Here is a 12,793-nt window from a genome sequence, read left to right as displayed (position 1 = left end):
AAGCAATTCTTGTGTCCTAATGTATCACTTCTCTACTTTTCTCACAATGACACACATAAGGCTTAACAATGATTACTTTAATAAAGCTGTTCAAGGCATGCCCAGATTTTTGTGAAAACACACTAACAGTATTGCAAGGAAGTAACACATTTTCTAAATGCTGTAGCTGCTAACGGAGTACCATTTATTAGTGGTTGTTAACCATAACTGCATGCAGTTCATAGCTGGCTCTCTACAATACCACTTCTTTCTCTCCTATTCAGAAAAGCAAACCTTGAATTCAAGTGAATGAAAGTGATATTATGGGAACAGCTGAATTGATTTTGATTCCTTAAAGAATCATTTACAGCTCTGCAGTGACCTAAATGGCAAGGGAATCTAAAGAAGAGTGGATATATGTTTAACTGATTCACTTTGCTGTACTGCAGAAACTAATGAACATTGTAAAGCAACTATGTACTCCAATTAAAAATAATCATTTACAAACTTGTGTACTACATTATTAATAACAGATTACTTGACATGCTTACAATGTGATTGCTGTACACCACTGTGTTGGGACACTGCTTGAGAGTAGTGTTTGATTTTATTATAATGCAGGCACTATGGATGAATAATCCTGTACAAGTGATTTTTCTTGATAGTGTTTGTGTCATGGTTATCTTCTACTCTACAAAATGTAGATGATTGTTCCTTGACATGTAGTGAATGGGTGGTAAAGAGGAGAAAGAAGCTATAATTTAGTTCATCACAGCTTTTTTGTCATGCCATGAAGCAAACTTACCTTTACCTCTTTTCATTTCAGGAATTTTCACTGAAAAAAACAAAACAAAACAAAAACCAAACCTTCCAAACCAAAGAACACAGTATTTATATGGAAAGACCACAGAGCTGAGGGGAGCAAAGGAAAGAAACTGGCTTTAAAAAGTAGAGTTAAAATATCTAAATACCTTTACCTAGAAAGTAAGGAATCTGAGGACATGATTCCTTTGTTCCACTCATAGAATATCACTTCCTGTCACTGTAGCTTTTCCTCAGCTTGGTTTCATGTCATTTAAGTCAGGGTTTAATCATTATAATTTTAAAGCAAGGAGGGACTTCGAAGATCTTTGATAGATCTCCCTTATTCTTAGTCTAGCAGTTTATTTGTTTTAACTCTCTGAATGGTCTTATTTATCTTTGGATTCTCAGTACCTGGCACAAAACTTAGAAGGTATTCTGTAAATATGTGTTAAATTAGCTTAAAGAACTTAATCTGTATTGATATTAGTAAGTTAAAATACCATTAATAAGGTCTGATGGTATCTTAGTAATCTTAGCACTTAAATGTCATCAGTGATTTTTTTTTTCTTGACCTTTTTTCTCTAACCAGATTTGCATCTGCTGGTGATGATGGAATTGTAGTTGTGTGGAATGCCCAGGTGTGTATTGTTTCTATGTGGATTGTGTAATAAAGACATGACTGCATAGTTGAGTATGCATTCATAAACATTATCTGGAGATATACCTGCATATCAGTAGGTTGAGACTAGTTAATGCTTGAAAGGGCTGCTTAGGATGAATCCATTTAAAATGAGGACCAATGTTCCGTAATAGAGTTTTTTTATTTAAGATTTTTTCCTGATAAACAAATGCTAGATTATGAAAATAAAAGTTTTAATCTTAATTAAACAGAATTTAAGTTATCAGCAACTATGCACTGATTCTGAAAATGAATCAGATGTTGATTTTTGTGGAAGATAATTTTTCTGTCAGAATCGTTTGATAGCATAATATAGCATTCTTATCATGTTTGACTATAATAGTAATGTAATAAAAGGTTTATTTTTTCAAAAATATTTAAGGCTTTACCAAATTTCTCTAGGACTTCTCTTCTTATCTTTGGATTCTCAAATTATTCTCTTTTGAAGCATTTATCTTCTTGCCCTTGTTTGGATTGTTATCTGGTCTGACTCAGTCAAGATCCTCATTTTTCGGTGGCTTTGCCTGTGATTAAAGCAGTTTTTTTAACATTATGTTCATCACGTACATCATGAAATCCTGCAACCTTGGAGAGATTTGCAATTTATCTTATATTTACATTGCATTTTTGTATGTTTACTACTTGGGAAATCAGTGAGAAACTGATAGATGAAGACATTGGATGGATGGGAATAGCTGTTGATGTTAGAGAGAAGTAGAGTCCATACTGACTATACGAGTGGTTGATACATTACTGGATATATATATCCAATTGTTGTTACTGTTATGCTGACTTTTATTTTCTTCCACAGCGTTAAAACTGTGAAGACTTAGATAGCAGATGTTTGCATAATGAAGACTCCTTATTTTTTTCCTGCTGATTAAGTTACTGATATTTTTATGCTTAATTTATACAGTTATAATCTTAAAACCATATGGAAAGAATACTCCTTTAAACTTCCTATAACAATCTGCTAAAAATTAGTATTTTCTATTAGAAAATAATTAAAATTAGTTATAGCTACTCTTTTAGCACCTAATGTTTAGATACTATTTGATTGTTTAAAGTTAAATTATAAAATCTAAGTAATTTCAGATGGAATGTATATATTTTCTACCTGGTGATTTTTCTTAATGTCATTTAAGATTATTTAAGTTATGAAATATGAAGTACTATTAACATTTTATTGATATTTCAGACAGGAGAAAAGCTTTTGGAACTCAATGGACACACTCAAAAGATAACAGCTATTATTACATTTCCTTCTTTGGAAGCTTGTGAAGAAAAAAATCAACTGATCTTGACAGCCTCTGCTGACAGAACAGTTATTATATCCTTAAATCTAGAACCAAGTGACATAGCTATGGTGATCCAAGGGACCAGTACATATTGTTATTAATCTTTATCCTCTTGGGGTCTGTCTGTACATTCTGTTTTAGCAAAAATGATTTTGTTCTAGCCTTCATAAGACACTTAAAAGTATTAGGCGTCTGAAAAGTATTCGACTGGAAATTGCAAGTTAAGTCTTATTGTTGTTGGAAACTTCATAACTAAAGCTGTTTTTCTCAGAGTTACTATTATATCAAATTACATAAAACAGAGGAAATGGGAGAATGTGGGCTTAAAAATATTTATCATCTCAGATTGTTTTTCAATTTAGTGAAACAAAGATGAGTTGAACTGGAGAATAATTTATATATATTTTTTCTGTTCATTGTACAGCAAAAGAAACTTAATGGCCCCAACCCATAAGAACTTTTGGAGGATATGAGTCTGGCAGAAAAGTGAATTACCATCTGCTCAGTGTTTAATATATTTAGTATTTTATTTTATTATTATTTTTGGCTGCGTTGGGTCTTCGTTGCTGTGCGCAGGCTTTCTCTAGTTGTGGTGAGCAGGGGCTACTCTTTGTTGTGGTGCATGGGCTTCTCATTGCGGTGGTTTCTCTTGCTGTGGAGGACGGGCTATAGGTGCATGGGCTTCAGTAGTTGCAGCACACAGGCTCAGTAGTTGTGGCGCACAGGCTTAGCTGCTCTGCGGCATGTGAGATTTTTCCCAGACCAGGGATCAAACCCATGTCCCCTGCATTGGCAGGCAGATGCTTTTTTTTTAATATTTATGTTTCCTTTGCCTTTTAAAAAAAATTTTATTTATTTAATTTATTTTTTGGTTGCATTGGGTCTTTGTTGTTGCGCGTGGGCTTTCTCTAGTTGTGGCGAGAGGGGGCTACTCTTTGTTGCAGTGCGCGGGCTTCTCATTGCTGTGGCTTCTCTTGTTGCGGAGCATGGGCTCTAGGCGCGTGGGCTTCAGTAGTTATGGCTTGCGGGCTCTAGAGCTCAGGCTCAGTAGTTGTGGCGCACGGGCTTAGTTGCTCCACGGCATGTGGGATCTTCCTGGACCAGGGATTGAATCCGTGTCCCCTGCATTGGCAGGCGGATTCTTAACTACTGCACCACCAGGAAGCCCCATATTTAGTATTTTAAAACAATTAAAAAATGTAATTGATCTTTCCTCCCCATACTTTTAGTTGAAAATTTAAGATGTAGTAGCCATAGTAAAGTGTTATAAATTGCTTCTATTTGCCAGGCATTGTTCTGTTTTACATTTATTAACCCATTTAATCCTTATAATAAGTATTTCTATTATTTTCATTTATAAATAAGAAAAGAGAGGCACAGAGAGGTTAAGTAACTTGCCCAAGGTCATGCAGCCAGTGTAGGGCAGAAGGCAACAGACTGACTGCAGAGTCAGAGCTCTGAATCACTATGTAATACTGCTTTCATAAAATATTTTTCTTAAACAAATTTAGCCCTTTTATATTTGTTTGTGGAATTGGTTCTGTGGAAGCCATAGCTAAATGCTATGGATAGCTAATCTTTCATTACTTTTTTTTTTAAGGTATAGATTAGCTTTAAAAAGTCTATGCTTATCTGAGAATTCTATTTAAATAGCTTCAAGCATTACTGAAGTAAGTTTTGGAGTAAGTCCAAAGGTATAGGTGTTTCTTAGGCTGCTGTAGAACCAAGACATAGTTTATGACACACTTTAATTTTTATTTATTTATTTATTTTTTTGCGGGACACGGGCCTCTCACTGTTGTGGGCTCTCCCGTTGCGGAGCACAGGCTCCGGACGTGCAGGCTCAGTGGCCATGGCTCACGGGTCCAGCTGCTCCGCGGCATGTGGGATCTTCCCAGATCGGGGCACGAACCCATGTCCCCTGCATCAGCAGGTGGACTCTCAACCACTGTGTGACCAGGGAAGCCCATGACTCACTTTAAATGAGCTCATCAGCTGAAGTGATTTCTAGACAGATTGCCAACAGGTGAAATAATTTGAAGAAAAGGTTTAAGTGGAGATAAACGATATTTTGTGGTGATTACAATATTGCATAAACAGGGACATAATATGCACTCATATGTTTAGGTCAGAGTAGCTTTACTACTGTTTCTCTGTTGAGGCAAATGTTATTTTATGGACTAAAGGTCTCTTTTTTGGGTTTGTTTTCAGCATCAGTATAATCTGCAAAAATAGAATATCAAATACTTTTTATTAGGCTGTTCCTAAGGTACTATGATACTATTTAGAGCCAATTATTAAAATTACTCTTACAGTACAGATGTGAGTAGCTGGGACAATATCAGTATAAACTTTAACTGTAAATGATAGTATAGAGTTATTTCCTTTGCTGACAGACGTTTTTTGTTAAAAATAATTTCAGGTTGCTTTGTTGGCAGTTCCTTTTATTCATATGAATTCTAAATTTACCCTGCTTGGGTCTTTGCTGTTAAGTAACTTCATTAATTAAATGCAGAGGATAGACTTTATATCTTTGTCAAGTGATGGTCTTAAGAGTCCATATATATGTACATATTTATTTGTATGTAAATGTGTTCTCAGATATGATATAAAATGTGTATCTTACCGTAGGAAATGGTATGAAAAATTTGAAAATCATTATGCTCCTTAGGTCAAACTAACCTTGGACATTTTATGAGAGGTCCTCTAATTATTTTAAATATGTATATAGGTAATAGGAATACACTGTTACTGTCTTCTTTCAATCAAGATAACAGTAGTAAATGATGCCAGGCACATTGAAGGAGCTTTCAGTAAATGTTAATTAATGGATGTGATAGTTTTTTGTATAAATATTTTATGTTCAGTGTTTATTAGATTATGGTAGACTCTTTTGGAGAACAAAACTTAAATTTTATATAGTTGCAATATTTAATGCCTGTAAACATTCAGAATTCAGACCATTCATTCTGTTGGTATTTTCAAATGGTTTGATAGTAAAATTTACCTCAGACTTATTTTAGATTATAAGTCTGCTATGCTAAGTTGATGAATTGATTTTTGTGGTAGTATAAACATGAAATATTTCATGCTTTATATATTTTCTATGTAAATGTGTAATATTTGTGATTTATTTATTAGAAAAATTATAATTAAGGTTTTAAAATTCTGAGAAGTTATTTCTTAACATAAATTTAGGTATGGGATTGTGATACTGGCAGACAAGTTCAGAAAGTGTCATGCTTCCAGTCTACTGTAAAGGTAAAATCTTAATCAGATACTTTATGGTAATCTTTTTGTTTCAGAAAAAAATTGTTTAATGATTTAGATGAAATTACTTTTGTAGGTTTCAGAAATTATTTCTTCCACACGTACATAGTCATTTGATTCTTCTAAGAGTAGATTTTGGGAAGTATATATATTAAATGCTAGAATTTTGAATTTTAAATTAGAGCAAGAGGTGAATCTCTATAGTAAGATAAGGAAAAAGGTAGTATCTAGTATGTTTTTAGTAGGTAATTCTAGGAAGAGATATTACTTTCGAAGTGACTACAGCAATAGCTAGTCTCTTTTTTGTTTGTTTGTTTTAGCTTTGAACTAAAACATGGAGTTATTTGTCCCTCACCGTCTATCTTCTATAAAATGATAAGGGTAAGACATAGCAATTACTTAGTTCCAGAACAAAATCTTTTGTGGCTAATTGGCTGCTACTGTTAGGTTCATTCATTTTATAAACAAGTATTAATCGGAGCTTATTACTTGATAGGAGCTTTGCTACATGTTGGAGAAACAAACTTGGATAAGACTTGGCTACTTTGATTTCTGTAGAAGAAATTACCTTAAATGTTCTCAGAAAGTACACTGTTTTTCAATTATGTCAGCAAGTTTGGGGAAAGATACTAGTAAACTGAAATAGTGTTTCCTCATTTGCTTTGAAGATTACTGATCTCTGTATTGGAGCTAACACTTTCAATGTAAAAAAAATATCAGTGTGCCAATAGTCAAAGTATTTCATTTTTTTCCCTAAAAGGCAGCATCTCTGGTGGCCATCTTATGCTATGATGCTATTCTGATTATCAATTTAGAAAAGTTTCTGGGCAAGAAAGTGCCATTTACTATATACTGGTATGCAATTTTACAGTGGACTGTCTTTAAGAAGTCAATGAAGTATTGACTTGATCAAAATCTCTGTACTTTATGTGAAAAGATGCTCCTATTAAATCCCTCAAAAAATAGTCTTGCTTATTTGACTAAGGTAATTAGGATACAAATGAAAATATATGCATTGAAGGAACAGGGAAGGAGAAAAAATTTAGTGTATTTGGGGGAAATTCTTTTGGTGAGCTGTTTCATGAACTGGTCAATAAAAAGTATCTTATTTTGGTATGGTGAAAGGACTTCTTTTTTTTTTTTTTAATGAGCAGCCTCCTTCCCCTTGAAAGTACTTCTTAAAGAGGTTTTACTGTACTGTTAATCAGCTAGATAGTTGTATTTATTTCCACTGTGATCCTGTTTCACATTAAAAAAAAATCATTAAATACAGCATTTCACTCATTTTAGTTCAGTGGTTCAGTTGTTCTTGAACTGATAGTTTATCAAAGAATTTCAGATCCTTAATAAATATAAGCAATACTATTATTTATTTTTTGAACTAGTAAAGTTTCTTTATAAGAGATGATATTAGCAAGGAGATGCTGAAATTGGCATTTTATTGTCATTGAGAGTATAATCAAAATTATCTTCCTGGAAGGCAGTTGGCTTTATGAATGAATCTTTAAAAATTATTATATGAATTGACCCAGTGATTCTACTCCTAGAAAACTCTTTAAAGAAATGACAAAAACTTGGGCAGAGATTTATAAACAGAAATATATATTACAAATATATTTTATAAATGGATGATTGACAGTATCCTAAATGTCTTATAGGAAAATAGTTAAATTATGGTAGATATATATGCTAAAAATGGTTTCAGAAGAACATGTAGCGTTTGGAAAATGCTAATGATAAGATGTTAAGTAACAAAAGCGGTATGGTATCCTCAACAAAACACTAGCAAACCAAATCCAACAACATATAATAAGCATTCTGTACCATCATCAAGTGAGATTTATCCTAGGAATATGAGTTTAGTTTAACATCTGAAATATACCATATATGGTGAGAATAAAGGATGGAAAACATATGATCATCTCAATAGATGCAGAGAAAGCATTTGACAGAATCCAACATCCTCTCATGATAAAATACTCAACAGACTAGCAGTAGACGAGAGCTTCCTCAACCTGATAAAGGGTATCTAGGGAAACACAGCACCTAACATCATATTAATGGTGAAAGACTGACTGAATACTTTCCTCCTGAGTTCAGGAACAAGACAAGGATGTCTGCATATGGCATTTCTCTTCCACAATGCACTGAAGGTTCTGACCCAGGGCAGTTAGACAATAAAAATGAAATAAAAATCATCCATAGGGACTTCCCTGGTGGCGCAGTGGTTAAGAATCTGACTAACCAATGCAGGGGACATGGGTTTGATCCCTAGTCCGGGAAGATCCCACATGCCGCAGAGCAACTAAGCCTGCACGCCACAACTACTGAGCCCACACTCTAGAGCCCGCGAGCCACAACTACTGAGCCCAAGTGCCACAGTTACTGAAGCCCGTGTGCCTAGAGCCTGTGCTCCACAACAAGAGAAGCCACCACAAGGAGAAACCCATGCACCGCAACAGAGTAGCCCCCACTTGCCGCAACCAGAGAAAGCCTGCACGCAGGCCCAAAGACCTAACGCAGCCAAAAATAAATAAATAAATTTATTTTTTAAAAAGCATCCATATTAGAAATAAAGAAATAAAACTTTCTATTCACAAGTGACATGCTCTTCTATATAGAAAATCCTAAATGCATAACAAAACTATTAGAACTAATAGATGGATATAGCAAAATTTCAGGATACAATCTCAATATACAAAAAATTAACTGTCTTTAAACTAGCGATGAGCATTCCAGAAATGAAATTAAGAAAATTTATTTGCAATAGCATCCAAAAAATAAAGTATAAATAAATTTAAAGAAGAACTATGAGACTTGTATACCAAAAACTACAAAACATTGTTGAAAGAAACTAATGAAAATATGAATAAATGGAAAGAAATTCATAGATCAGATTTAATATTGTTAAGATTGCAATGTTACTCAAATGAGCAACACTGGACAGAATCTCAGCAGGCTTTTTTCCCTCAGAAATTGACAAGCTGATCCTAAAATTCATGTAGAAGTAAAGGGGACCCCAGAATAGCTAAAACAGTTGTGAAAAGAAAGAACAAAGTTTCAAGGTTGAAACTTACAAATTTCAAAATTTATTACAAAGCTGTAGTAATCAAGACAGTGTGGTACTGGCATAAAGATAGACATACAGATCAGTGGAATAGAACTGAGAGTCCAGAAATAAAACCTCACATATGTGGTCAACAGGTTTTTGACAAGGGTGTCAAGACCCTCCAATAAGAGAAAGAATAGTCTCTTCAACAAATAATACTGGATCTAGATATCTACATACAAAATAATGAAATTGGATCCCTACCTCATGCCATATCCAAAAATTAGTTCAAAATGGATCAAAGACCAAGATATAAGAGCTGAAACTATAAAACTCTTAGAAGGAATATGAGTAAATCTTTGTGTCCTCAGGCGGTACAAAGTGTCGCCTTTGTGTCCTAGATGTGATAGCAAAAGTATAGCAACAAAAGAAAAAAATGATAAATTGGACTTCATAAAAATGAAAAGGTTTTATACCTCAAAGGATACCATGAAGAAAGTGAAAAGACAACCAATAGGATGGGAGAAAATGCTTGCAAATCATGTATCTGATAAGGAACTTGTATCTTGATTATATAAAAAGAGCTCTTACAAATTAACAATAAAAAAGACAACCCAATTAAAAACAAAGAATTTGAAAGACATTTCTCTGAAGGTGAGCAGATGGCCAATAAGCACATGAAAAGAAGCTCAACGTATTAGTCATTAGAGAAATGCAGTTCAAAACATGTGACACTGTTTCGCATGCACTAGATGGCTAATATCTAAAAGACAGATAATAACAAATATTGGTAAAGATGTGGAGAAGTTAGAACCCTCTTACATTGTTGGAGGGACTGTAAAATGGTACAGCCACCTTGGTAAATAGTTTGATAGTTCATCAAAATGTTAAACAGAGTTATCATTTGACCCAGCAATCTCACTCCTAGGTATTCCCAAGAGAAATAAAAATGTCCACACAAAAACATGTACATGAATGTTCATAACAACATTACTCATACTAGCCTAATGGTGGAAACAACTTAAATGTCAATGAACTGATGAATGGATAAAATGTGTATAACCATACAGTGTAATATTATTTGGCAATAAAAAGGAATATAGTACCGATATTTAAAAATCAGAGATTAGACACAGTAGGACCTCTTGAAGTACAAACTGCACTGATTATTTTCAACCCTTTTTATTCCAGCAGTTTAAAAAGCAACCCCATCCTCAGCCCAGGGAAGACTACCAGAACCTTTTCCTTTTTTTTTTTTTTAACATATTCTCTCTTGCCCTTGTGTTCACTCAGAGTTAATGGGTGGGGAGAGAACTATTAAAGGTGTGGACTTTAAAGTACTATTAAAGGTAAAGGACTTCTACCAACCTTGAAACAATTAGGAGGTATTAATTTGAAAGATACATAAAAACTAAGGTCATATTTTCAGTTTTATTTAAAAAGCAGTTTACGTTAAGCTTGTGTATTAGCTGTCTATTACTGAGTAACAAATTTCCTCAAAACTTAGTTGTTTAAAACAATATCTCAGTGTTGGTGCAGGAATAGAGAGCAGTTTAGCTGGATGGTTCTGTCTCAGTGTCTCTCCTGAGGTTGCTGTCACCTTCAGGTGACTGGGGTTGGAAGTGTTAGGGGGTCAGATGCTTGGTGAGTTAGTGTTGGTTGTTGTCCAGAGGCCTCACTTCCTTGCCTCACTTCCTTGAGGGTAAATAAAAGATGCCAGCCACAATTAAATTTTAAAAAAGATGGATCTTTCTCCATGCGGCTGCTTGTGTGTTTTCAAAACTGTAGAGTGAGTGATCTGAGAGAGCAAGGAAGTAGCCACCATGTCTTTTATGACTTAGTCCTTTAAGTCACACCATTCCTTCTGCCACATTCTGTTCATTGGAAGCTAGTGACTTAGCAGAGCCCACATTCAAGGGGAAGAGAATCAAGCTCCACCTCTTGAATGGAAAGGGTATCAACTTGTGGACATATTTTAAAACCACTGATGAATGCTTGAATTTCTAAACTGATAACTATTTCACATGAATTTTACAGTGTTTAGCTCTTCTTCAGAGACTAGATGTTTGGCTTTCTGGTGGGAATGACCTCTGTGTGTGGAACCGAAAATTAGATCTCCTGTGTAAGACTAGTCACCTTTCTGATACAGGTAAAAACAAATCAAGGTAATTGTGAACCATGGTAGACAGACTCTAAAAAGACACAGTGAATCTTCAAAGAGACTTTCCATGAATACAAAGGAAATATAGATTTTCTTTTTAATTCTGAATATGAGATGTAGCCGTATTTCTCCAATTCAGGTTAAGGGTTGTGTAAAATATATTTCCATCTCAAGTTGGAAGGAAAAGATCCCCCTTCCTTTGGCTTCCCCTTCCTTTCTAACAGAATTTCTCAAAAGTGATCAAGAAAAACCTTTTCATATATGCTTCTGGGCCATGTCTTAAACTGAGTTTGATGAGCATGTTGAAACCTGGAAGCAGATCTTTATGACTTTACAATAGCATTTTATTCTTTATTTGTAGGGACATCAGACTTTGAACAGATTCCTAAGGATGACCTCATTTTACAGTTGGTTTTACTAAAGAAATTTCACTCATGTGCAAACACTAACAAAATTCTATTTTCTCAGAATTCTGTTGACATATACTTTTGGTTTTAATAGAAGAAAAATCAGTTTTGACATATTGATATCAAGGAACTTAAAAAATAAAAATAAAAATTTATTCAGAGTAAAAATATTTAAATATAAATGAGTAAATTTAAATGACAGTAACCTTGAAGTCATGTGATACACTATTAAATATTTTTGTTTCTAAAAGTAGTGAAATGAACCCATGGACATCCTAGAAAGAATACAGGCATACCCTGTTTTATTGCACTTTGCTTTATTGGGCTTTGTAGATACTGCATTTTTTACAAATTGAATGTTTGTGACAGCTCTGAGTCATGTAAGTCTATTGGCACCATTTTTCCAACAGCATTTGTTCACTTTGTGTTTCTGTCACATTTTGGTAATTCTTGCAATATTTCAAACCCTCCACCAGCAAAAAGATTATGATTGGTTGAAGGCTCAGACAGTGGTTAGTATTTTTTTAGCAGTGAAGTATTTTTAAATTAAGGTAATAATATGTACGTTGTCTTCTAGACATAATACTATTGCACATTTAATAGATGACAGTATAGTGTAAACGTAACTTTTATATGCACTGGGAAACCAAAAAATTTGTGTGACTTGCTTTATTGTGACAGTTGCTTGATTTTGGTGGTCAGGAACCGAACCTGAAATATCTCCAAGGTATGCCTGTTATTAAAGCATGTTGTTGTCGTCTTAAGGGTAGTAGGAGCCCTGTGAGTTGCATTTACGCTTCATTATTGGAACTAGTTTATCTCCACATGGGTATTATAAAATACCAGAAAAATAATATGATGTCTTAGCAAAACTAAATCCATACCTTACTAGGATTTACAGTTTAACTTCTCAATTCAATGTTCGATCACTAGTAATCTTGTTTGAATCTAGAGTGTATTTTCGTGTTTACTATTATCATGAGTTATATCTTTATTTACATATACATTTTCCTTCCTATTTCTTATACTAGCCTGTATCTGTGAATTTTTATTTCATGAGTTATTAGTAATTATGTTGTGAAATATTGAAATCAGGGCTAAAAACGCCTTTTGTATGTTAATGGAAATAACCACCTATTATTGCAG

At 34.0% G+C, this 12,793-nt stretch overlaps 1 protein-coding gene across 3 annotated transcripts in view; it reads left to right on the top strand.

Annotated features, from left to right (window-relative positions):
• WDR41 (WD repeat domain 41) overlaps window positions 1-12,793 on the top strand; it is a 45,470-nt gene that overhangs the window by 12,486 nt on the left and 20,191 nt on the right. For all 3 annotated transcript variants that reach the window (XR_010840174.1, XM_067031190.1, XM_059061388.2), the window contains exons 3-6: window positions 1,373-1,421; window positions 2,661-2,792; window positions 5,959-6,021; window positions 11,117-11,228. Coding sequence is in view for 2 of the 3 variants with exons in the window: in XM_067031190.1 (XP_066887291.1) it covers window positions 1,373-1,421; window positions 2,661-2,792; window positions 5,959-6,021; window positions 11,117-11,228 (356 nt within the window). In the remaining variant the exon portion in view is untranslated. The remainder of the gene's footprint in view (window positions 1-1,372; window positions 1,422-2,660; window positions 2,793-5,958; window positions 6,022-11,116; window positions 11,229-12,793) is intronic.

The sequence above is a fragment of the Kogia breviceps genome, chromosome 4, assembly GCF_026419965.1.
Source record: "Kogia breviceps isolate mKogBre1 chromosome 4, mKogBre1 haplotype 1, whole genome shotgun sequence".
NCBI lineage: Eukaryota > Metazoa > Chordata > Mammalia > Artiodactyla > Physeteridae > Kogia > Kogia breviceps.
This window is presented reverse-complemented; position numbering and strand designations above follow the sequence as displayed.